Source organism: Oenanthe melanoleuca, chromosome 2 (assembly GCF_029582105.1).
Source record: "Oenanthe melanoleuca isolate GR-GAL-2019-014 chromosome 2, OMel1.0, whole genome shotgun sequence".
Classification (NCBI taxonomy): Eukaryota; Metazoa; Chordata; class Aves; order Passeriformes; family Muscicapidae; genus Oenanthe; species Oenanthe melanoleuca.
The window spans coordinates 120,102,280-120,128,139 of NC_079335.1; the positions used below are offsets into that span (position 1 = coordinate 120,102,280).

Here is a 25,860-nt window from a genome sequence, read left to right on the forward strand (position 1 = left end):
AATTGGTTTTATGTTTATACTAATGCAGCAACTTCAGTGAGACCGACACCTGACTTAATAATTTCTGGTCTTCCCTTGAGCGTCCCTCTCTACAACAGTGCTGGGTTTTAATCTCATTAATATCTCTTGTCTTTCAGGGCTCTGACCCCACAGCTTTTTCTGTTCTTACACAAGCAATTACTGGCCAAGTGGGTTTTGTGGATGCTGAATTCTGTACAACTTGTGGGGGAAAGGGAGCAGACAAAAGATGCTCAGTATGTAAAATGGTAAGAATTGAAGAAAATAGTTCCACTGGGGTGCTGAGGATTTTGAATGCTTCCCTATTTACTGTGTAGACTTAGGAGGATGGCATTCATGCCTGCACTGAAGATGTTCAAGTCTTCTTCTTCTAGGAAAGGTGCCTGAAATTCACAAGTAGGAAGGAGTACTTGGATTTCCAAGTGTGTACACTTAACAATGAAGAAAGAGTAAAACTTCTGTATGTTAAGAGTTAATAAAAAACTGTTCTTTATAGATTCTTATATAGATTAGAATCACTCTATATGACCTTACAAATTGCTTTAAAAATACCATTAATTGCTATGCATAGATGCTGCAGTAAGAAATGCAAGGAAATTGTCTATTCTTTTAATACATGAAAATTAATTGATAGCTCTGGTAACTTTCAGGTGATGTACTGTGACCAGAACTGCCAGAAAATACACTGGTTTACCCATAAAAAAGTCTGCAAGACCCTGAAGGAAATTCACGAGAAACAAGAACTAGAAGCTGCCAAAGAGAAAATGAAACAAGAAAAGAAGCAAAAGAAAGGTTAGAATCTGTTCCCTTGCTGAAACTAATGCTGTGTTAACTGCATCATATAACAGGTCTTAAAATTGTAACAGCTGAGGTTGGGAAAAAATCTTTGAAATGTAACAGCAAAGCTGAGTTTGTTGGGATTCTGGCCTTTCAATTTACAAATGCTGTATACTTTCTCAATGTGTTTTTTAATGATGCAGTTACACAGATTGCTACAATGAAAGTATTCTGATTTACACTGCACTGTTTCAAAATCCAGATCTTTAATCAAGCTGGTGCAGAACTTTAATGAACTTTATTGGAGGTGTTAGGACAAGTTGGATAATAAGCAAGCAGTCTGCTCCTTCCAGTTGCAAAGGTTAATGTAGATGTCAAATCTCCCATAATACTTCTCTTCATAATCACAGTATCAAGTTAATTGTGCCGTGTGCTTCGAATGTGAAGAAAGCAAGCTGTAGTCTTTAAACTGCTCATGGTGGTTTTCTCCCTTCAAGAAACAAGTAATTAAAACATAATAACTGAATAAACACTGTATTGCACCTTCCCATATTTCTCCAAGTAAAATAATAGGAAAGTAGGGGATGAAATCACTTTTTCTTTTTTACAACTTGCTGGATTTCCCTTCCTTTAAGGATTGTAGAAGTGCACTGCACAAATCATGCTTGCCTTACAATGGTAATGTTGTTCACTTCAGCTGTGCTTAAAATAGCAGGATATAAATCAGTAATAAATTAGTAATAATTGAAGTTTTCAACAGTTTCCTCTGTGGATCCTGTTACAAGAGTTGCTGTTACATGGGATCAGGATGACTGTGAAAGTTGGAGGCAAGGATATTAGAAATCCCTGTGTACCAGTACAACAAAACATATTGAGCTGTGAGCAGTGATGCCTCACACTGGTGCCAAACACACGCCCTTGCAGGTTCATGTTTACTGAAGGAGTCAGTGGCCAGGTGCTGTCCTTTTCAGAGGAAGGGCAGGATCTTGGTGCATGCCTCTTCTCCCTCACTGCCTAAAAAGGGAAGCTAACATGTTTGGTTATGTTTCTACTCCATTATCTACATGTTAATCTCCACTAACTGATTCAGGTACACGGCTAGCACACTATAGACCTTACCAGATTATGACTGTTAGCAAGACACTGAAACTGAAGTAATTTGAGCTACAGGTCACCTTGTGAATGATGTTGTATCAGAGCATTTAATACCAACAGCAGTTTTATTTCAGAAAGTTATTAATATACCCTACAAATACTGTACATCAGGAAAGTAATAATTAAAAAAACAAATGTGACAGCTGCAGCTACAAGCAAACCCAAGAGTTTAAGTGTTTCTGCTGTGCAGGGGTGAGTGTCAAGGAAGTTCACAGTTCTGCCTGTGCTGAAGGCTGTTAATTCACTGCCATCTAAGATCTTGGCACGGTTGTGGCTAGCTAGCTGTGATTGTTTTTGGCTGGCTATCAATCACAACAAAGAACAAGAAACCAAGATTGGTCAATTAGGCTTTCCCCTCCTCCTTTTCAGAATTCCTAGCATGCAAGCATACTTAGTAGAATCAGGGGAAAATAGTTATTTAATGACTTTTTTTTTTTCTCAGAAAACATTACTTGAAGAATAAACGTGCAAAAGCTGGTTCTGTTCATGCAGTCAAGTTACAAACTTTAGGATGACTCATTTCAACCCAAAGTTCATTTTTTTTTAAGCATGTAATTTCTTCAGTCTGATGCAGAAATGCTTCCTATGTAGTTGTGTCCATGCCTTTTTGATTTAAAAAAAAACCTCACCTGTACTGAGTGTTTAGCTGGCTTGCAGCCGTTCTCTGAAAAGCTGGTGATAAGGATAGTGTCAATAAAGCATGTTGAATTGAAAGTTAAAATAACTGTAGTGTCCTACTCTGCTCTTCTCTATAGTTTAAAAAAAAAAAAAATAGTCTAGCAAAAATAGAAGATAAATTAATGAGAGTTTTGTATAGGGTTAGTTCCAGAGTAACCTTATACCAGCTTAAGCAAAGCTTTAATGTTTTGGGTTTTTTCAGTTAAGATTTTCTAAATTAGCATCTGTAATTGATGCAAAGTATCCTAGTGTTACTGTTTTTCAGCAATAAAAATGTTTGTTTGCAAAGGAGTTCAGTGTTTATTAATTGTGTGATTTCTCTTTTGTTTAGATGAAATGCAACTAGTAGAGGGTAGTTCTACAAGTGAACAACAGTCAGATCCTGGTCCAGATCCTACAAAAGAAGTGGATCCAAATCATCCTACTGATGGAACAGAAGAACCTGAATTTACCAAAGAGATGGAGGCACTAGCCCTGCAACCTGAAAGTCCACTGGAAAGTGAAACTACCTTAGATAACATTGATCTTCAAAAAATTCAAGATTCTGAGGAGTAAGAAGAGGGTAGGAAGGGGCTGAGAGTTCTCAAGGCTACTAAAGAATTCTTTATGCTGACAGTGTCCTAGTTCTTGGAGCATGGTTTGTGAAAGACTTCCTTTAAAAGACAGAGTGTCTCTGTTCATCAAGAGATAGAATACTGGCTACTTTGTCTATAAATACTCCGGGTTTTGTTGTAAATTGTCAAGATAGGTATTTATTATCTGCTAAAAATTAGTGGCATAGATCCTTCTGTACGTATACCAATAATAAGCCTAGTAGAACTGAGTTTCTGTGGTTAATGAACCACTTAGTGAAAAATGAACAGCATTTCATTTGGATTATTCATGTTTTCAAAACTTAAACTTTATTTTAATCATAGTTAATTTTTTTTTCTGGGAGTACATAGTCCTGTAATTAAAAGCACTGGAAGGCCAACTCTTAAATTGCTTTATTTTCAGCACTTTATGAAACTTTATCTGAAGGAATTCAGTAGCAATTAAGTTTCTGAAGATAACATCTGAACTCTCAACTTTTCATGACATTACTGTAAATATTTTTGACTAGTGAGAGCACAACAATAATGTACATTTTGTGGCAATTGTAGTAAATGAAACTGCTGTTTCAGGTCTCTCAAGCTGATGGTGAAGTGTATATTTCACTATTGGTTTGGTCAGAAATATTCCAAAGTCTAATGAAGGGAAGACCAGAATGACTCAAAATATTTTGACTGACAAGAATAATGCATTCAAAATCATTTTTCAGGTAAAGATGCCTTAGAGCACAGTGGTATGTTGCTTATGAATTATTTCATAAACAAAAAATGCTTAATATTTTTCATGCTGAACTGGTCACAGTGAATTAGATGAGAAAATTCATGTGTGCGTTGATACAACTGGGATTTCACTTTGGCTTTCAGCTAAATACCAGATCTAGAAAATAGCTTCCTTCAACTTCGTTTTTCAATCAGATTTATTTATGTGTCATGAAATCAGTGGGAATGCCACAACTGAAAACACCACTTGCTGCATAAGGATGGCAGAATTGGAGACTGTCTTACTGTCAGCTGAATCACTGGTATTTTAAACATGGCAGTATTCTTCTACCTAGAGGAGTAAGGACCATCCTCAAAACAGAGGGAAAACGCTATTAATTTTTTTACTCTTTAATATGTTGAAATGTTTTGTTTAATATTCTGAAAACTGTACGAGTGATGGTATATAAATGCACCTGTGCAGGGAATGTACCTGTGTTTTAATTTCAAGGATTAGTAGATTGTGAAGAATAAAGGGAATTTTTTTAAAAGAAGGGGGCTATGTGGCAATTCTGTTTCCTTCGTCTGTAACACAGTGACTTTCTCATGTGACATGCTGGGGCCTCTTGTAGCCTGAGTGTACAAGTTTAACTTCATGACTTCTGGAACTCAAATCTTTAGTCATGCTGCAGTCACCCTCCACTCTGAGATCTGGGAATGCAGAAGTGCTGCTGCCTCCCTGTTCCACTCATAGTCTTTGGGGCTCACAAGGGTGTGTTGCTCTTCAAGGATTCTCTGAAAATGCCATCCCTTCAGGGCAAAAGAGTGAGGGTTTTGGAAGTGTGCTAAAATCCCCAGAACCAATCCTGTTTTCATTCTCCCAGTGGTGCTGCCTTGCTCATTGGAAATCTTTGATTCCCCCTGACAGGCCACCAGACAACCTCATCTCCGACCTGCTTCCAACAGGAAGGCTGGGCTAGATAAGCTCCAGAGATCCCTGCCAGCATAGACTGTCCTGTGGCTCCATGCTAACTTAGGAGAGAAGAAAGGAACTCAGAAGACAAGCTACAACCTGAAAGAAGGTTATGTTTAGAAAGCATCATTGACTTTAAGCATCGACAGAATGGAAGGAGAAATATATGAGGAAGTGTATTATAAGAAATAAAAGTATTTATCCTTAGTTTCCTAAAAATTAGTGTGCAGTTTAGTACTTTTGGATAACAAAATTATGGTAAGAATTGCATTTCAAGCAACTTTTATTATAACACTGCCGCTATTTATTGTTTGTTATCTTAATTTCTTCACTCTCTATGCTACATATGGTAAATGTTACACTAACTTATTTTTCTGGAAATTCACTTAATTAGATGTGTGTTGTTGTGTACTTGTTTTACTGAGCTGTTAACCTACTTATGGCTTAACATTAGAGAGAGAAATTGTGGTTTTCTCATCTAAACTGGACTGTCAGCTTCTCAAGGGGCTCTTCTGCTTTGTTTTTAAGCCGTCTTTCTTGACAGGTGGCTACTTTGTTCCAGTCCACAGAGGAAAATTCCATTAAAGATCTTGTTGTTGCCCGTACTAAAACTGCATCTTCAGGGTCCTCAAATGGTACTCTGCAAAAAGAACAAAGTCCATTAGCTGAACATTTCCAAACCGTGTCAGAACTAATTTACAACACACACTCTATGGAAAGTGAAAGTAGCAGTCATGATGTGACACTAAGAGGGAGGATTTAAATTTTTTTAATTTTTCAGAAGGTTTTCTTCTACCAAGTTTAAGAAAGCAAAACAAAATGAGGAAAGGTCAGAGTCATGGGATTCTATCTGAAAAAAATAATGATAAATTATTTAAAAAACATTTATAGTATTTTAAAATGTCTTTATTTTCAGTTTTTTTCCCCCACAAAAGTTATAGTTGTATACTTTTAATGCTCTGATTCAATGGACATGATTCAAGTGATTTGGTACCCATTAATGGAAATGCACATTTATTTCACTGTGGATCTCTTAACTAGCCCACAGGCCAATATCCTTTCTCCAAGCTCTGAATCCAGATGACTGTGAGCTTGTGTTCATGTATTCTGCCACAGCTGCAGTCTGGGAGAGAAAAGCAGCAGATTCACAACATTAAAGCAGCACTGACAAGGAACCAAAACCTTCCAACTCACATACAATATAAAATCTTTATCTTATAAGAATTTATTTCTTGAAGATGTTCCTGTAGTAACACACCTCATATAAGCCACAGGACTATCTCCACTGAGTATAATGCACTATGTCACCAAAAGGCACCTTGCACAGCCTCAGCATTTCCATAATAGGACTTGAGGCAGCTGTACATTCATTCTATCAATGAGGACAGCTAACTGCACTGAAGGCAGGTAAGAATTAATTTTTCAACAGAAGTTCACTTGATTTTTAAAGAGCTGTGCTCAGAGTACTGTTAAAGGATATATGTAGGCTCTCCTTATTTCCTTCAATGCATTTTTCAAATCTTTTCATGTGTAAAGCTAAAAAGTAAAGCCAAGCCTGATAACCCAGAATTTGTAAGTCTACTCTTACAAGTTTGCATCTAAAATGTCATCACATTAAAATGCTACCTTTCTCCTGTCTCAATCCAGATGCAGAGATAAAAGTTTTACATTTATTTCTATAATTTTGAAACTGAACAGAATAAAAGTAACATCATGTGCAGACTAAAAAAGTTTCATTCTACAAGTCATAATATTTTCCAGAGAGTGTATTTTTGAACAGCCAGTCAGGAGAATGTTTTCTGGGACATAATACAGAACAGCAACTCTGAAGCTCTAATACTCTGAGCATGCTTTTTCTAGTGATCAGTGCTTGATCTTAAAATAAATGGCATTTTTATGTACCCATTTCCAAAAGTGGAATATCGTTCAATACTAAATTGTAGGCAACAAACCTAGTGCAGAGTTGCAGCTACGTTGAATACAAATACCTGAAACGGTTTCAATTTCATTTTTTACTGGATATTTTCTCTAGTTAGGGTATTTTTTAGGCATGGGAAGAGGAGCTTAAAGGTTTCAGAGATGAAAAAGGAAGAAGACACTGAAAATATTACTTACTTATTTGTGTTATTTCCAAATTCATGACCTATAACAGAAAGTTCAAATTGTGACATTAATGGTTGTACAGCAATTTGAGTAGCTAAGAATTGATTGCTATTCTGATCCTAAATTGCTTGTTCAAATTAATTCAAAACTAGTACAATTTGAAATGTTTAAGATAATATTTTATTAAATTACTAAGGAAGCAAGTATTTGCAGGGTTTTAAGTGTATATATTTTAAGTTTCTTGTATTTTATTTCCTGTAGACAAACACATCCAGGCTTTTTTTTTCTTTCAAAGAAAATTTTGCCACTGCACATGTGTATGGTTGCAGGGTAGAGATAAAGACAGCTGTCTGCCTGCTTTGATAATCATCAGCAAAACAAATTATTATATATGCTTAAACTATTCTCCTTTTCCCAACCTCTTCAAAATCATTGTTAAATGTGGTGCTTTCAGTTTTACTATTGTGATATATACATTTTAAAAACTTGCAGGTATTTGATTACTTTCCAAACTTCCATCTACACTATTTAAAATGCTATAATTTCACTTATCTATGCACAATGGTTATTTTTTATTTTTGAAACATCAAAAAGCTGACAAGATTGTGTGGGATTTTGAAGTTGGTTCTGGATTGTGATACAAGTCACATGGTTCCAGGTGGTATTCACCTGATTTCCTATGCCAGGATCATGCTGTCTTCCAGATCTGAGTGTTTTAAGAACCCTAGAAATTGCTTTATATGCTATTATAAGACATGATTAAAATATTCTTTACTTAGAAGGCATAAAGACGAATCTGCTTACAAAACCAGGCAAGATACATAAAATTTAGAACACTAGAAGAAAACATTTTCCTCAAGAGATTAATCTTGTAAAAGCACTAGAGGGCATCAAAACTCTATGATGCTGAGTACTGAGAGTCAGAAGTGTATTGAGATGTTTTAAATATAAGAAAAACTAAACATAAGACTAATACTGAGAAATTTTTCAGTTATCTTTAAAGACAAGTATGGGGTGTGACTAGAATTTATCTGCCACAATTCTCTCAGTAGAAGGATTCATTTGTTGCCTGTTGCTGCTATGACTACTTATTTTATGAAGCAAACCAGCTGAGTTCTTGATGCATTTTTTTTTTTTTTTTATTAAAACAAATAATGTTTTATCAGATGAATGAAAAAAAACTGTTTCTAATTCAAATGACCTAAAAAGTACGTCTTCCTTCAAGTATTACAAATTACCTGAGGGCATTATTGGACCTCTGGCTGGTTGAGTGCATCTGCTAGATTCCACCATAGTCTCCAGGGATGCATCCAGTCTCCTCCCAAAAGCTATTGACTGCATGACCCAAGTCCTTTTAGGGTTATAAAGATGAAGCGCTGACTCCCTTTCTCTTTGTGTAACTACTGTTAAAAGGGATATTAAAAAATGTAATTTTGTTTCTGTCAGTTGAAAAGGCAGCATACAAAAGGTGATTAATATCTTTTCTGTGCAGTTTTTAAACAACAGTGATGTTAATGACACAATTTCATAGCAATTCAAAATGGGGATATGGAGTGATACTTTATAAGGCTTTAGGGTGAAGCCCTGTACAATAAAGTATTTTCTTCTGAGTGCAGTAGGGTCAGAAGTTTTAAATGAAGATGCTGGAAAGAAAGACTTTTCATGCTGCTTAAATAAGATCTCTTGCAAAAGTCAGTAAATATTTGGAAGTGTCTTTATCAATAGCAAAAACAAGTCCTGATTTCATTCCAGTTCAATTCCTGTTGGTCAATTACAGAGAAATCCCTAAAAGTGCAATCAATAGAAAAGTTTAATTTTTTCCTGTTTTGCATTTTAATTTTTAAACAAATAGTTTGAGACTGTTATGTTGGGGGTGGTAGCTTTAATTTTATGAACCTTATACTAATTTAGTATTCAGCTATGGAACAGAAGTCGGCTAAATTTTTAGAACAAGAAACTGGCAGAAGCATGTTCAGTTCAGGGAACTTTTGGAGTCACGGTGTCTAGGGGACCAATTAGGAAGGAACTGCAGAAGTCATGCCTGAAGGTAACGGAACATGAGCACATGTCTTGTGTGAAGGAGACAGCCGGGACTATGCTAGCAATGTTCTACAGATGGTAAGGAAGCTTTGCAATGTTTTAGAGAAATAGTTCACTTATTAGAAACTCCAGGAGACACCTTGATACAAATTACTGCCTCAAATCCTAATCCTGGACTGACTACAGTAGAACTGTTTTTAGGAGATGAAGTCCAGGAAGTTTTATATTTCTAGACTTTTAAATGTAACATGTATTTTTCAGTGCATTAAGCTTCAGTCATCACTCCCCAGTCAAAAAGTGATATTTAGTAACAGCCTGACAAATGTGTTAAGCAGAAGTGTAACACAAGAGCAAGTGCTCAGGAGAGTGGAGGTACCTGTGCAAAATGACTGTGTGAGCAAATGGGCAGCTGGTCAGATCCAGCAACTCCTCTTCAACCCCTGGCACCTGCTGGGGCCTATCCAGCAGCTTTCCTTTATGGCAGCTGCACAGCTTCCCAGCACCTGCAGATGTCCTGCATCTGCCTTGCTCAGTTCCCTTTCAAAGAGGTGCTGGTGTTTCCTTGCTACTTTCTTACACAGCCGAGGTAGGAATCAGCTACTTTCATTATTCTCCAGTAATTTTCAGTGCTGTCAGTCACACAGTTCTCCGAACACCAGAGACAAAAATCACCAATGGTGATTTTTCTGGGTACATTGTGGCATATTTATGGATTCATTGATTTAAAATCTGGCTATTCCTAAAACAATTTTTTTTCTGTAGAATTTACAGTAGACAAGCTATGAAAGATCTCTTGATAACTTGTGAACATTATATTCAAAAGCTTGATCTGCATTCACTATACCAAGAAATGTGTGTATACATACTTAAACTGTACAGAAACATGTAGACGGTTCAGGATATTATCCAAACCTAAGTAAGCCCACTCACCCATGTGAATATACAATCTGAATGCACAGAGGTAGGTACATGTTTCTAAATATAAGCTTTTATCTTTACCCAAACAGACCTAGACACAAGAAAAATGAACACAATTTAAAAATAAAAAGAAATAAAAAGCATTTGACAAAGTGTTTATGCCATACAAACTCTTTTTGCTTGATAAATCTTACAAAAAACATGTATCTTGTTCATTAATTCTCCTTCTCTATCAACAAATGCATGTAAAAGAACAGCTAGGATAATTTCACCTATTTTTCCAAACTGGTTAGAATTAAAAGCAACTGTCAATGCTTTATGAGAGAGGAAAGCAATCCTTACACTTCCTGTCAAGGAGCTGAACTGAAGGAAGGAAGTATATCACATAGAGCCGGTAGTCTGGATCATATGCCAGAGGGTTTTGGAATAGGTCTGCAAAATGTATACAGAAAAAAATGTCACAAAAACCAAACTCAGCAAAACAGCAACTTTTCAAGGCAGGAAAATTAAAGGTGACTAAGAGCCAGAGATTTTGTACAAAATACTAAATTCAATTTGTTCATAGGCTGGGTAAACAAAGTAGTCTTTTTACACACCTGAAATCACTCATCTAAACATGGACTGCAGGAACTGACTTACTGCAGAGTATGCAAAATACCACAGGCAAGAACTGAGTAAAGGTGTCATGTACTCCAAACATTTACAGTTTTTTTCTATTTTTTAAGATTTACAGAAAGAAACACTGAAGTGTTAGCTTTGATTTTCTTACTTATTGTTAGGTAATGCCTATTTTAAATAGCAATGGTCTTTTAGGTGTGACAGCTTAAATGTAAGACACAAAATTTGTAGGAGGATGCGGTTATTAATATCAGATGAGCTTTAGGGTACCTAAGACTTTATCAGAGCTGATAAAAGGCTGTATCCCACATATACAATAAGAAATGCAAATACACAGCTTTCTGATATTTTAACAGATGATGAGTTTGAACGTAAGAGAAAAATGTTTCAGAGGGCCTAAATTCTTAAGAACCTGGGTCCCAGTTGCTTTCCTTGAGACTGGAGATACCAAACTCCAAAAGCCCATTAGCAACTTGGCTAAAATATTTCTGTTCAGTTCATATTGCCTGTATAGCCAAACCTTTGTAACACAGAGACAGGTATTAAACCTGTGCTGCTGCTTTGCCAGGTGTGGAACATTAGTCTAGCTCACGTGCCAAATCAGTCTGTTTAGTGACAGGGATATCTGAGGCTGTTAAAATAGAAACTGGCTCATTCACAGATGAGCTAATATACAAGTGTTGTGGGGTGGGACCTCTTCTAAATAAAAAACATAACAATGGTTTTAATCTCCTTATACAAATGCTGTTCCTCTAAGACTGTAAAAATAATCAGGAGGCTGTCACTGTGAGACCAGAGCAGGGGAAAAAAATCTTAAATTAGTAATTTTTTCAACTACTGCTACAGTCTTCAGTCATCTGTTTTTCTGAGGAGAGGCTGTGGCTAATACTTGCTCTAGGGTAAAAAAATTATGTCATTTTAGCAGTTAGATGGAGGAAGATGGTATTACAGAAGCAAGTAAGAGATAGTAGAAGAAAAAGTCAGACTTGTAAACTACAAGATGCAATTTCATGTTCTTCAGGACAAATACGACTACTGAGAGGGCTCAGAGCTTGATGGGATTTAGCAAGTGTTTTGAAGATGCATCTTCAAGGCTGGAATGAACATTTGTCTTCTCCTACACAGAAAACACCTGTTCATGCATTTAGAGGTGAACTTTTTATTTTAATTCCTTAATATTTTTTTTAAATTGCTGTGCTTAAAATTAGTAAGACACCCACAAGGTGGCAGCAAAAGAAAGTTCTATTTTAACTGAACAAATTTTTTCCTAGAAAGTGTTAATCAGAAAGGATACTATGTATGTATCTGATAAGTCTGTTGTTGAGTCAACAAAATATACTACTATAGCACTCCAAAGAGAAAAATGTTTCTGAAAGATCTCTAAAAGCAGATATGTTTGGTAATGGAATAGAATAAAGATTCGAGAGAGACTTTTTTCCAAGGCACAAACCAGATCTGATATTAAACACTTGTGAATCTGGATGCTGCTTGGACTACATCCCTGCTCAATAGCGCTGATTTGTAGATTTGTTTTAGAGAATGTGCGTTTTTCTACTACTCATTTTTACAATAAATTCAACCATTGTACAGATCAAGATGGTTTTGCTTTACAAAACATCTGGGATCAATTCCTGGCTGAGCTATCTACTTTCTTGTCAAGGTCATGCAATTTTAGTTCTACAAATTAGGATAATGCTTTCTTCCTCCACAGTTTTGTCTGTTTTCTCTATTTGGAGTGTAGGAAAACAGTGTGCCTCTGCCACATGGGGCAGAAACATAGTGAACAAGAGAGTTTTCTGAGGTCTGAGTTTTCTGAGCAGGACAATAAATCAGCTGTGGACAATAAATCAGTTGAGGCAATTTTCATAGTATGTAACAAAAATCTTGGATTCCAAAAGGGAGATGTGAGCACAAGGTGAGCCCATAAAGGAACACTCTGAATCTCCCAGAAGGCTGCAGTTGTAAGCAGCATGTGCAGTAAATCTTTTGAAGCTGAGTGTCTTCCCTAGACACCTGATGAAGGATGGTATGCTACACATCCAGTGCAGGGCAGTGGCTAAAATCACGAGAGAGCCTTCAAGAAAAGAAATGCAACATTTTGGCAGCTGGATGCTACTCCTGAAGCAAACAATAATACTGTGTTTTAATAGTTCTATTGTCCCCAAGAGCTACAAAACAATAAAACATTGTTAAGCATCCAGGAGCTCTACTGAAGGCTAGCAAGTGATTTTTTTTTTAAATCAGATTGGCAATAAAAAAGATCTACCTCATAACAGTGATAAGTCTCACTGGTTTTGTTTTATAAAAGTGACTTATGGGCACAGCCCTTTTCAAAGCTACACAGTGCAAATTTTGCACCCACTTAATATTTATTAATATTGCAAGAAGGCAGATAAATTATATAGTAATACAATATACAGGATATGACTTTTAAAAATTATTTTGTTCATTTACTGAATTAATTTACTTCAAATATGACAGGACATTTTATGAGACCCATAGACACCTGTTAATTTGAGAATTCATTATTATGAAGTCCCCTTGAAGCAAACACATTGACAATATTTTTAATGACTGCAAAGGTCAAGAAGGAATGACTTTGATGTTATGGTTATTAAGGTTGTTAAGCTTCTTCCACTGATTGCTATTTTAATCTACAACATTTTTTTAAAATCAGGGTAGATTAGTATATTATATATATTGTTTGATTGTTCTTTCAAACAATTGTCTTTCAAACAATTTTGTTCTTTCAAAAAAAATTGTCCTTTTCTATGGTGGTGGCCAGTTCAATTTATATCAAATTTCCAATGTGCCTTTGCAACTGCCATTTATAATAACTCAGCAGCACTTTAACTATCTTCTGTGTATTTCCCACAGACAGTTGCAACAAGTACAACAAAATTCCTGTGCTTGTTGAAGCTCCTTATTAATTTGTAGAGCTAATATTAAATTCAAGTGACTGCACCATTCATACACAGGATGTCTCTCCCAGTGATGCCGATTCACTTCAAACAACTGCATTCTTAAATGGACTAATTTTTCTATCTTGCATATAATGAAAAGAATTTCAATAGTTTGGCTGGCATGTTGTCTTCCTAAGCACTTGATTATTTTTTCTTAGTTTTGGCCCAGGGTCAAGTTCCATTAAAAGTTTAATTTTTCATTCATATTTTCCTTTCCCACAATCAGACATTCAGTTTTCTGAATGCTTACGGAGGTGTGATGGCCTGGTAAGATTCTGACATTCACCTCCTTAACCATGTCATCAAGGCACAAAACTTGTTTACTGTCTTCTCTAAGTACTAAGCATTTGGCATTTGACCTATGTTGACATTCCTTTAGGAATCATGGAAAAAAGACTGCTTATATTTTCACTTTCTGTATCTTAACAGCACATAATCCTACCTTCCCTGGAGGCTACTTCTTACATTGTAACTTAGAGTTGCCAACATTGTTTTGTATAATTTCATTCGAAATTTCAGACATGGTGCTATTTTCATTTTTCAGTGTATCAGAAAGTACACTCCTTAACAGATATTGTTACGAACAATACCTAAAGTAGATTTATTCTTACACTCTAATAATCCACAGCCTGCCAAAAAGATGCAGAAAGGAAGTTCTAGAAGCAAAAGAATTAATGAGGCAGGAATTTGGGTTCTCTAACCTATCACTCACACTCTCAAAAGCAATCACAACCATTTTCCAAGTCCTTTCACCTCTATGATAATCTCACTGTACTCCTGTGTTCCAATACAAAGAGGCAGCTGTAAACTGCTTAGACACCCTCCAAGCTACTCATCCAAGCTACTGGCTAGCCAGCAGCCAAAAAGTTAACTTCTGAACTCACTTAGCAGTTTTTCCTCAGTTGAGGTACTCTTTGTGGAATTTTCATGTCTTACAGACCTCTTTCTTCTGTCAAATTTGGCTGAAATTGTTAATTAGCTTCAAAACCTATTGGCAAATGATGCGGAAATAGACAAGAAACGTCCTGATAAGAAACTAAAAAGCTACTACTTGCTGTTCTGCAAAATAAAAATAAGGTATTACTTAGAGTCTGCAAGCTTATCATTCCTTTCAATTCCTTCACTGTTTTGCCAAGTTTTTTTAACTCGTTGTTGTGAAGAAACAGAATCTGTAATGAACATAAGTGTTTCAGAGCACCTGAAATAAAATGAAAAAGAATTAATAATTTTCATGATAGCTGCCTTTATTAGAACATTACTTCGCTATGCTGTACACTGAATTTCGTATATAGTTATCTATCTAGGCCTGTCTTTTGGTAACACATTGCATGAGATGTTAATTATAACTATAAACTGAATATATTTCAATATCCTTTTCACCTTTATAGTCACATCTTTTAAACACATGCCTAACTTTTTTTCATTCCAGTTTTTTCCATTTGTCCATATCACCTTTGCATCAACAAATCAGCCTCAACTGCAACCTCTCTTCTACCTCTCTTCATTCCTCCAATAATCCTCTAATGTTTGGTAAATTCACTGCCTTTTACTTTGACCTAATATTACCTTTCCCTCACAAACAATCCCTAATACTACCTTTGTCTCACAAGTAATAAATAGTGAATTCCTTAGAAAATAGTTCCATTTCAAGTAATTATTGATGTATTAAAAAGCTCTTACAAAGTATTGTTTTGAACCAGACTGTGTTCACATCCTCATCCATCAAGATTAGACATTTCATTTTCCAAATTTTATACAGTATTTTATCCAAATTTCTCTACTAATGATACCTTTCTGTTTACCCATATTTTGTTATCATCTGTATTGTCTGTTGTATCCATGTTTATGTCTTTCAAAGATAAAGTTTGCTTGAAATCTCACAGAAATTAATCAACACCATTTCTCATCCCAGCATTTTATAGGGTCAGAAAAAACCCAAAATATTAACATTTAAAATGTCTAAAATATTTAGAAATATATTATTCTTTGGCCTGTTCATTCACAAATTTACAAGATTTTAATCTACAAGGGCAAGCAAAACTAAAATATAAGACAGATGCATTTTTAAAACAGGACAAGTCTGGCAGTAATTTTGCAAAATTTGTCTAGCTATAAATCCTCAATATTAAATATGGTCATGTAAGATCAAAAATATTTCACAATTGCCTGACATAAAGTGAATTAAATTTCATCCCTTACACCAGAAAAAACACATCACTTTATTGCCACTCAATTGCTGGAAAATTTAAATATCTAATAATTAACATGTATTAATTATGCATACATGGGAGCTTTCTACCAATAAGTTATATGCTGTCATCCAGTTTTATAAATTTGAATGCCAATACAGAAAAAAGAAAGCATAGGCCTCTGCTCAAGAACCTAAAAAGGGAAGATTGGTACCTGATATATCTGTCAGCTCATTATTGTTGAGATAGAGTTCAGTCAAGTAATAGTTTTTGATCAAGAAGGTTAAATCTTGGATCTGAAATTAGAGTTAGACAAACTGTTATATGTCACTCTGAATGTAGTGTTGGAGAATTATAAATGTGGCCTCTTGAAAACTGTTTAACCACAGGTAGTTTTTATATTTCTGTTTAAGAGTGGTTTAAGAATTCTCTTGACAGCTGAGCCTTCATTAGAAATACTAATTGCAAATCAAATACAAGCAGTACAGCCTCAACCGATTTTTTGAACTACAGATTCAATGCTTGTATTTGGAAACATTTCCTTGAATGACTGGTCTCCACATTTTCTCTTACTTCTATTCACATTTGAAGTAATTTTTTGAGAGAAGACCCTTGTAGAGCATAATAATTCTATGTTGGTTTAAGAATATTCCTAAAATATATCATTGGAATAAACCCAGTATCGTGTTTTTAAATTTTTTTTTCACCAGCAAGTTTAAAGAGTACAAATCCATTCTAATTTACCAGAAATGTCATCTAATCATATTTAGAGAATCAATTAGAGTTACAGGAAAAAAAATCAGTATGTGTATGGCTGCATTCCCAATAAAGAGTTATCTTCAGTCCCTATGGAATCACACCTCCTTGTTTAGAGAAGCTCAACTCCAATACACTTTTGACTCCAGTGCAAGGTAAAGTATCTGCAGTGGGAGAGCAAGCTGACCTTCATAATCACTGAGAACTGAAAGTATGAATAGTGCTGAAGTTTTCATCCTACAGTTTAAATGCAAGAACAACAAACAGAATTTTATTCCTGACTCTTTGAATTCTGTGATGAAAAGTAATTTGTTAGGAAAGGAATTATTTCAGTCCTTAAATTTTGCCACTGACTCTGAAATAAATGTGCTTTGCTCTGTGCATTAACAATATCTGAAAGCTGGAAGGAAGACCATAAGACAGAAGTTTTTCCACTCCCTTGTACAGTGGTTTCCCTATTTTTTGGCAAGTTTTGTTTTCAGAATCATAAATTATTTTCTTTTTTTCTGAAAAATTATTGAGTACAGAAAAATATGCTCCTCCTATTGAGGCATTTAAGTGAGACTTTTCCTATTAAAAGCCACTGAGTGACTTCTCCATACAAGTTATATAGAGCAACAAAATAATGTTCTTTGTTATTGCTTAGGTAGGAAAGTGACAGTTGTGCAAAACTCCAATTATTTCCCTTTTTTGATCAGAAAGATCAGTTCTGCTTAGTCATCAGGCCATTTCTTCCTTTTTTAATGGCATTTAGCTATGCAAGGAAAAGCCTTATCATAGCTGTGATTTTAGTTCAACATTTTAATATATCTATACATTTGCTTTTTCCAAAAATGGTTAGTAAAGTAGAGATATTTTGATGAATTGGACAACAGGTGCCATATAACTGATGCTGGCTTGGGGCAGCAGATATGCATGTGCTCTGAAGTGACATGGAATGTAAATTTATTTTTTATGCTGCTCACAGATCTACTTATTTACCTGAGCAAGCAATTCTGGAGATTTAAGAACTTGGGTTTACTGTGAAAATCATGTAAACTAATGTCCAGTAAAATATTCCTACCCTGTCACCCCTAGAACTGCAGTGATGCTTCCTGCACACAGGGACAAGCTCATTTCACAGAGTTTTATGTCACTCTTGTGTACATGACATCAAAAAGGAGCTTCACTTCGACCACCAGCCTGCCAGGAAATAAACTATGCATGTCTGTAAGAATGTAAAAGAAGAGGCATGCATTTCCTGCAATCCTGTTCTACAGCCACATCACCCCTCAGTCTGCTCCAAGAACTGCCTGCTCTAGCTACACTGGGAGCTCAGGAATTAGCACAGAACCTCAGCTTCTTAAATACACAAAATTAATAAATCTGACGTGAACCTAAAGGAAAATACATTATCTTATACTCTGTAATGTTAAAAAAAAAAAGTTTTCTTCAAATCTGTTAGATTTTACAGTTAAATTAGCCCTGAAATGAAGAATAATTTATTCGATAGTTATATAAAACTTTATGCAATAAAAAAACACAAAATAATAATCAGGGAGTATAGATTAAGCATTGTTCTGCTCTTTAAAGGAACATCTTATTACCTTATTGTTGTTGATCCACAAATACTTTAATCTGCGAAACTGTGATAGACTTGGGATATTTCTTAGTCCTCTGGTCGAAGAAAAAAAATATTAACAAATTTCTTAACATTAATAGTGTGCTTATTAATTTTATCAATATTTTAATTTTTCATAAATAATATTATGCAAGAACTAAAAAGGCACACTTCCTTAGACTATATAGCAGACAAAGACACAAAGAAAAGATGGCAGAGACAGTGTAAGCACTCTGCACACCTGCAAACACAACAAGGCAGCAGGTGGTAAAGAAACAGGAACAAAATAAGTGATACATTAATTGCTTTTCCATAACAGCATGAGTTATGAGCCTGAGTGACATGTACTTTGCAGTTTGTAGAAATCCTGCTCAGAACACAGAACGAGAAGTTTGGCACCCTGGGGACATGAAGCTAAAAGCAAAACTTCTTTGAAGGTGCAGCAGGGATTGTCTGGCCACAGTGCCAGAGAAGCCAACAGAAGACAGATATCAAGCACAGCAATGTGCATTTTTTATTATTTTTCATAGTAGAGTATATCATGAAATATTTTGCTTTTTTTCGCACTCCCGTCCTAGTCTCATAGAACCTTAATACATCCACTGAGGCTGAAATTATCTACCCCTAGTATGGTTTTATGTTTCAGTGTGTATCCAGCACTTTGAGCTTGCTGTAAATAAAAAATTACCTACTGACCATCACCAAAATATTAGTGAGCTGCCAAGTGATTTTAACTAATTACTCTTCTTTATTTTCATTACTATAAATAAATGTTCCTAATTTCTACTAGAAAAATTATAGATTACTTTTACCTGACATTTTTAATTGCCATAATAAAAATTTCCCTGTGGATTTTAATGGGTTGCAAGATGAAGGCCAGTGTTTCAGAAAGTAACAGGACTGATAAAAATTAACCTCCCATCATCAGGATAAAGGTGTGTTTGTTTTCCAGCTGTGAAGTCTGGTCTCTATCTTTCCATGTTGTCTTTTATTTGTTGGGTTGTTTTTTTTCCAAAACACCCTCCAGGTACAGACAAAGGGAGGGTGGATGCCTTTTCTCATCTTGCTTTTGCAAATGAAAAGTCTGTCAAGAGCAAACCCTACAAAGTTGAGGTGCTGTACTTCTAGTCCCTTGTCTTACTGAAAATCAGATTATCCTCTCATGTTGTTACTTTAAATTGTTTATTTGGCTTCCTCAGATAAGCCATAAAAACTAACCCTGCAGCTTAATGTCTACTGTCACAAGTAACAGAAAAAGACATTACTGCAAGTAGCAGGGACAAGCAGATGCCTGTTGACAGCTCCTACAGAGCTCCTATCTAATTCTCCTGTGCATCCCTGAACTACATTTCAGGTAGCAAAGCCCAAAAATTCTTATATTCTTGGTCACTGCCACTCTATAACCAGTTTACAGCTTTACATTTAATTGGCTTTACTCCCTGTCTAGTAACAGCCTCATCTTGACTATCTTCAAGCCTCAATCTGTTGGTTTTTTGGTTTTGGTTCTGTTTTTTTTTTCATATTAAGGCATTTAATTTGCCCCAGGTAGAGCTTAATTCCTCTAACATTTTAAAAGTGCCTGTCCTTTTCTAGATATTTCCAGACTCTGTGTGTCTTTTATAAAATGATCCTTTTTGGCCTGCAGCACTACTTTTCTACCTACTGCTAAGTTAATTAGTTTTCCTGGGATGACAGCTTTCAGTGTCCAAAATACATTGTTTCATGTCCCTTTTATAATAGTAGTTTAAAAATATAAAATCATTCCCTCCTATTTGATTGACTTTAATTATTTTTTTTCCATTTTCTTATTTCAGCTAGCAGAAAAATATGTCAAACCAACAGTAAAGGAGGCATGATCTGATACTGAGCTTGGCTGGCGTTCAAGTTTATATAAACTGATAAAGAATAAAAGGAGTTCACTTCTATCCAATCATGAAAGAATCCATCTTGCATCATCTTTACCAAAACGGTTTAATGGGAAGACAGATCACTCCTGTATCTGCCATGTGAACATTTTTTCTATTCTATACTAAAAGAAATACTTGAAAGCCAGTGAGGGCACATATTAAAGCATTTAAAAACAGAAAATATGCCAATTAAGACTGTATACACAGTCTTAATTCTTTACATGTGTGGTATAATAATTGTATTGTTTAGAAAGTATGTAGACATGCACCTTGTAATTTTCTCATTATTTAAGACTTCTCACTTAAATTTTAACTCTTCTTTCTAAAATGCACATTAAAAAAAATTGACAGTAACTATATGCTTTACTTTACAAAGCATAAAATACTTTCTCGGTGTAAACCCGGACATGTGATAAGGAATTTAAACATATTAGTGAGCACATTTCGATTTGCAAGACCAAATGATTTCCACTAAAAGCAGACTAGACAACACTGAAATCCCTTAACACCTTTTTTTTTTTTTTTTTTTTTTTTTTTTTTTTTTAACTCATTGGACCAAGAGACCTTGAAAACTTAGTCCCTGAATTATCATACTATGTTGGTTTTTCTATATTCTATCAACCATTTGAGCAGTGGATGCAGTTGTGAGGCTGCAGACAGGTATGCAACACTTGGAATTATGCCCTGGCCAGAAATTCAAAGCATGCTTTCCCAAAACTTTGAAGTATGTCCTGTCATGTATCCATCCCTCTATGGCAGCCTCTCAGCATGTTCATATTACAACATACACCTCTATCAACCTAGATCACCCACAGGTTCATGAAAGCTTTGCCTTCCTTCACTTAGCACGTCTTCTCCTCATCTGCCCTACATCTCAAACTGTTTCATAAAGCTCTCAGAGATCAGCTCTCTCATCAGTTCTGCCTGCCCAAAATAAGTGTTCTTGTGCTTGTATTCACTTCATGTTGCCCTGCCCTCTCTTCAGTTCTCAGCAGCACAGACGCAGGTAATTTCAAAGGTGGTACCACTGAGTTTTGCCATTGCAGTAATGTATTTCTTCAGGGAGGTCAGAAATTTGGCAGTTCTTATACTGGGCAGGTCCAATGTTCTTTCATTTGCCTTCTTGATACACCTTCCACCCAGCCTTACAAGCCTGTTAGAACAGGCAGGGATCAGCCCATCAGGTCTCACTCCTCTGCTCCCCATGGAAATTCATGTACAACTCTGAGAACTCATAGACCCTCAAGTAACTCTGGGTTGCTGGAGACAGATTGTGTGTCTAGGGATGAGGCTGTTAGCTGTGAGCACAGTGCTGCTGTGTGTCAGTGCACCTTCACCACTTCTTCATTCACAACATGTATGGATGACGTAAGAATACGATTTACTGGTATTTCACATATAAACAGTGTTCAGACAGTTCCTGATACAGAAAAAAGATTACAATTTACTATAAAAGATTACCATTTACTTCGTGCTCTACTTTTACTAAAGTCAAAACAAGAAACATTTTACTTACTGTCTAGCCAGATACAGTGCTACGACATCCACATTGCTCTTATAGCCACAGATCTTCAGCTGGTTTTCTATTGCCTGACAGTATACAGTAGGTTTGTCAGTATAATATGCTGCAACACTATGGATTTATTATATTGTAACATACGTGAAGTCTGTGTTTAAAGTAACATGCAGACCAAAATTAATACATGTATCCTTGCAAACTGTAACATAGTCTAAGAGAGATAAAGAAGTATCAAATTTCCAGTCTCTATTTTAAATTGATAAAAATACTCTGGTGATTAGACTATACTTACACTAGTTTTCTTTTCCTGTGGAGAATCATAGTTGGTAGAAATGAACATAGAAATTAACATATGTTAACTGGAGAATGGGCTTCTCCCTCAGATCGGTTAACCAGTACTTAGCAGTACGAAGGAAACTGCTTACTTTGCATGACAGTTGCAACTTTATTTTATGCATCTTTACTTTAAAACTGTGCACGACCTTTTAAAACTACGCATCTAGAAAACTCTGCTTGTAAATTTAACATTGAAAAATGCAGATGTGATTTGTATTTTCAGAGTGCATTACTGATTTGTCATAACTTGCAAAAGGAACAAAACCTATTAACATAAGAATGATGGATCTCTCTTACTAGTGGTTGATAAAAACTAAAATGTGTATCAGAAAAAATGGATTTAATACATGAGCTATTGTGCCCAACATCATTATGATCACTCTTGTTTAAAATTCGTACAACTTTACAAGTACAAAATGGCTTGGAAGCACTCACAGGCATGCCAAGAGTGGCCTGCATTGGCTGCATAACCACTCCAGCGTGTTCTGAGTGTACTAACCCTACACAAAATAACTTGCAAATGTGTGGGACCTGTGGCACGCTGTGACCAGAGGCAGGCAGGCAGTCGCAGGCCGCTGTGCAGGACCCTGCCATTCACCCAGAACCCGGCACGGCCAGCTGGCAGCTGCAGCTGTCGGGCAGGGGAAAGATCTGGCATAAATGACCATAGTTTTGTTTCTACACGTGCAAAATCTGTCCATGGAACACCAAGTGATCTCCGGAGAGGAGCAGTTGTCAGTGCCGATGTCAGGCCCGGGCACTGCAGACACACCGATGGGGACACAGCGGGGAAGGCACACCTGCGGCAGAGAGCACCGACCCCGGGTGTGTCACAGCAGGAAGGCTGTGCTCCAAGAGTCGCATTTCGCATACTCCGTGATGCGAGGTCTCATCCCTCCCCACCCCGAAGCCCCGTGCCCGCCGGCCCCGGCGGGGCCCGCACGGCTCAGGCGTCCTCAGGAAGGGCAGGAAGGCCTGCCCCGGCTCTCCCGGAGGATCCGAGCCGCTCGCTGCCGCCCCGGGGCCGGGCGAGGGAGCCGAGCGCCGCCCGCCGCCGCGGCGGCCCTGCGGAGCAGAGCGAGCCCGGGCGGGGCGGGGAGCGGCCAGGACGGGCCCAGGGGAGAGGAGGGGCCGCGCCCGCTCACCTGCCCGCCGGCCGTGGCGGCCGCCGCCATCTTAGAGCCCCGCGGCGGGCGGCCGCGGCCGGGATCGCGAGACGCGGCTGGGCTGGGCCGGGCCGGGCCGAGCTGGGCCGAGCCGAGCTGAGCTGGGCCGGGCAGGACGCGCCGAGCTGGGTCTCGGGGCCAGTACCCCCAGAGCGCCCCTAGAATCACGGAGGCAATTTAAGAAAGTGCCTCTGGGATCACCAAGTCCAACCTATGACTGATCACCACCACCTCAACTAGATCACACCACTGAGTGCCACATCTAGTCTTTCCTTAAACATCTCCAAGGTGACTGCACCGCCTCCCCGGGCAGCCCATTCCAATGTCTAATCACCGTTTTTGGGAAGAAATTGTTTCTTCCTCTGGCACAGCTTGATTCTATGTCCTCTGGTCCTGTCACTGGTTGCCCGGGAGGAGAGCCTGATCCCCACCTGGCTACAGCCTCCTTCCAGTGTGGAGAGCAATAAGGTCACTGCTGTGCCTCCTTTTTCTGCAGGCTAAACACCCCAGCTCCCTCAGCCGCTTGTCATCAGTCTTGCGCTCCAGACCCTTCACCACCTCACTTGCCCTTCTCTGGACACGCTCCACCACCTCAGTGTCCTTCCTGAACTGACGGTCCCAGAACTGGATGCAGTAGGAATGGTGTAACACTGGAATGGGAGGCCCAGCCCGGGCGAGAATCAAGACAGGGCTTCGTGCAGGGAAGGAGCTCAGTGGTGAGCGAGGGGTACCCACAGCGGGACCAGGACTTGGGGAGGAATCCTGGGTGGGCCAGCGAGAGACCCCGGTGGGCAATGGCCAAGGGGAACTGGGAGAGACCTAGAGACCGCTGGTACCTCTGGGCTGGTTCTGGATCCTGTTCACTGACAACTCAGGAAAAGTGTGCTTGCTTTTTTTTTTTTTTTAATTTTTTTTTTTTAATATAGATTCTCTGTCCACATGTGTATATCACAGAAATAATTAGGTTGGAAGAGATCTCTCAGATCACTGAGTCCAATCTATGACCAAAACCCACCATGTCCACTAGACCGCTAAGTGCCACATCCTGTCTTTCCTTAAAAACCTTCAGAGACTGAGACTCCACTGCCTTCCTGGGCAGTCCATTCCAATGTCTAATCACCTTTTCTGTGAAGAAATTCCACCGAAATACATGTCACTTATAAAGAAAGCACTTGTGCATTTAATTTACAGCTAATTCACACCGTATGTATTACTCCCTTGCAACTTGCAAATCACCTTGGTGCCTGAGAGCCCCTCTCCCGTGCTGGCTCCTGGAGTGGGCCCACTGCTGCGACAGTGCTTTGGATTGAGTTTGGCTGTAAAGGAACACAAAATGTTTATGACATCCACATGTGCAAGCAACTGTTGCCATGTTGCTATTTTTATAACCATTTTACTGCATAGCAGAAGCTGAAGAATAGAAAAAGCCATTTACAGTATGTGTGTGTGTGCACGCACTCATGTGCAAGTAGGACAATAGAAAATGTTTGATCAAGCTACAACAAAAATATGTCTGAAAACTCGGAGCTTTATTTAGAATTTAATTTACGCTGAGTACTCTAGTTAGCAGAAATAGTCATTGTAAATTATGTGTAACTGATATACAAAGAACAAGAGTTGTGTGTGCAAATATATGAATAAGCTGTCCCTCATGGAATTAATTATGTGCATGCCTTTGCTTGTTCAGACCACTGAAGCTAGATGTAGTGTGTATGATGGAGGAATGGAACTACAGTACAAGTATTATATTGCAAATATCTAATTTTCATGGAAAAATTTCTGTGGGTGGCTTCCATTTCAGCTAGGTAGCTTTAAACAAATAGAAGCCTCAAATAAGAAAAGTAGACATGTTAAAGGTATAAAACTGACATGAGAAATTCCTTTAATCCCTTATTTTAGCTTCTAAAAATATCTCTAGGGTATTTAAAATCATGAAAAGAGGAACTGTAATGGAGAAGAAGAAACTGGTAGTGAGTTCTGTATTTTTTCATTCTACATTCAAGTTCAGGGTTTTCAATCAACAAGATAGAGCTACCAGTTTAGAATTGTAAAGGGCAAGGTAGTTATTAAAGTCACATTTAATAATAAAAGTGGCTTATCAATTAGTCGAACTAACATGATAGGACAAGAAAATTCAGTAATTGAGTATGGGAAGAGAGAGAGAGAGAGAGAGAGAGAGAGAGAGGGAACCTCTGGAAGGTATTTTGTTGTATTCCCTCACAGGGGTGTGATGTACATGGGGTGAGGCGTTTTTTTGATATGTTTTGGGGTTTTGAGGAGCTTGTCTCTATTGGCAACTGGTAGCTACAGACTTAATCTGGATGATTAGATAGAGACTGTCTCAAATTCAGTAAAGTTAATATCTATTTCTTTCTGCATTTGCAAGTTGATGCTGAAAATACCCAATAAGTTTAAAGGAACTTGGGCAGAAAATTAATACTTTTTATTCAGACTAAACTGTCACCATATTTTACACTGGCTTGGTATTGGGTTTTTTTTCCAAAATGTTTAGCCTATCACCTGTTTATCACTATTCCTGAATTGCTGTCCATAAGTGAACAAATGATCATTTTTCCTTTGGGCCACTCAGAATAATGTCTGACTTGCTACACATATTTTTCAAAAAAACTTTGCATATTTATATAGTAAAAATACTTAATGTGCTTACACATGGATAAATAATTGCAACAAGACAATGTGACCTTATAGTGATAACAGAACATAGAAATAGGGGAAAGCACAGACAGATGTGCTTTTACTGACAAAGGTGATAAGGCAGAACAGGAGGTTACTGATTTTGTAAATCATCAGACTACAGGTGCCTTGGGAAGTAGCACCTTTTGTTCTCTACTTCA

At 37.3% G+C, this 25,860-nt stretch overlaps 2 protein-coding genes across 5 annotated transcripts in view; one reads left to right on the plus strand and one right to left on the minus strand.

Moving 5' to 3' along the window:
• Positions 1-8,158, plus strand: part of ANKMY2 (ankyrin repeat and MYND domain containing 2) — a 27,799-nt gene extending 19,641 nt beyond the window's left edge. The window contains exons 8-11 of one of the 3 annotated variants that reach the window (XM_056484340.1): positions 138-266; positions 669-810; positions 2,960-3,179; positions 4,846-8,158. In XM_056484340.1, the coding sequence (XP_056340315.1) occupies positions 138-266; positions 669-810; positions 2,960-3,179; positions 4,846-4,897 (543 nt within the window). In that variant the 3' untranslated portion in view covers positions 4,898-8,158. Of the gene's footprint in view, positions 1-137; positions 267-668; positions 811-2,959 lie in introns of all 3 variants that reach the window. The other 2 variants (XM_056484342.1, XM_056484341.1) reach the window with 2 other exon arrangements.
• LRRC72 (leucine rich repeat containing 72) lies at positions 4,843-23,142 on the minus strand. Of its 2 annotated transcripts, XM_056484345.1 has the most exons (9): positions 22,985-23,070; positions 21,501-21,574; positions 18,064-18,133; positions 15,936-16,017; positions 14,617-14,730; positions 10,294-10,383; positions 8,232-8,396; positions 7,006-7,033; positions 4,843-5,530 (listed from the first exon to the last, which is right to left on the minus strand). In XM_056484345.1, exons 1-9 carry the CDS (start codon positions 23,012-23,014, stop codon positions 5,365-5,367), a joined length of 819 nt encoding a protein of 272 aa, XP_056340320.1. In that variant the 5' UTR covers positions 23,015-23,070; the 3' UTR covers positions 4,843-5,364. The 2 variants fall into 2 exon arrangements, with proteins under 2 accessions (XP_056340320.1, XP_056340321.1); XM_056484346.1 differs by lacking the exon at positions 14,617-14,730 and having other exon boundaries at positions 22,985-23,142.
• Between the last annotated feature and the right edge of the window lie 2,718 nt (positions 23,143-25,860).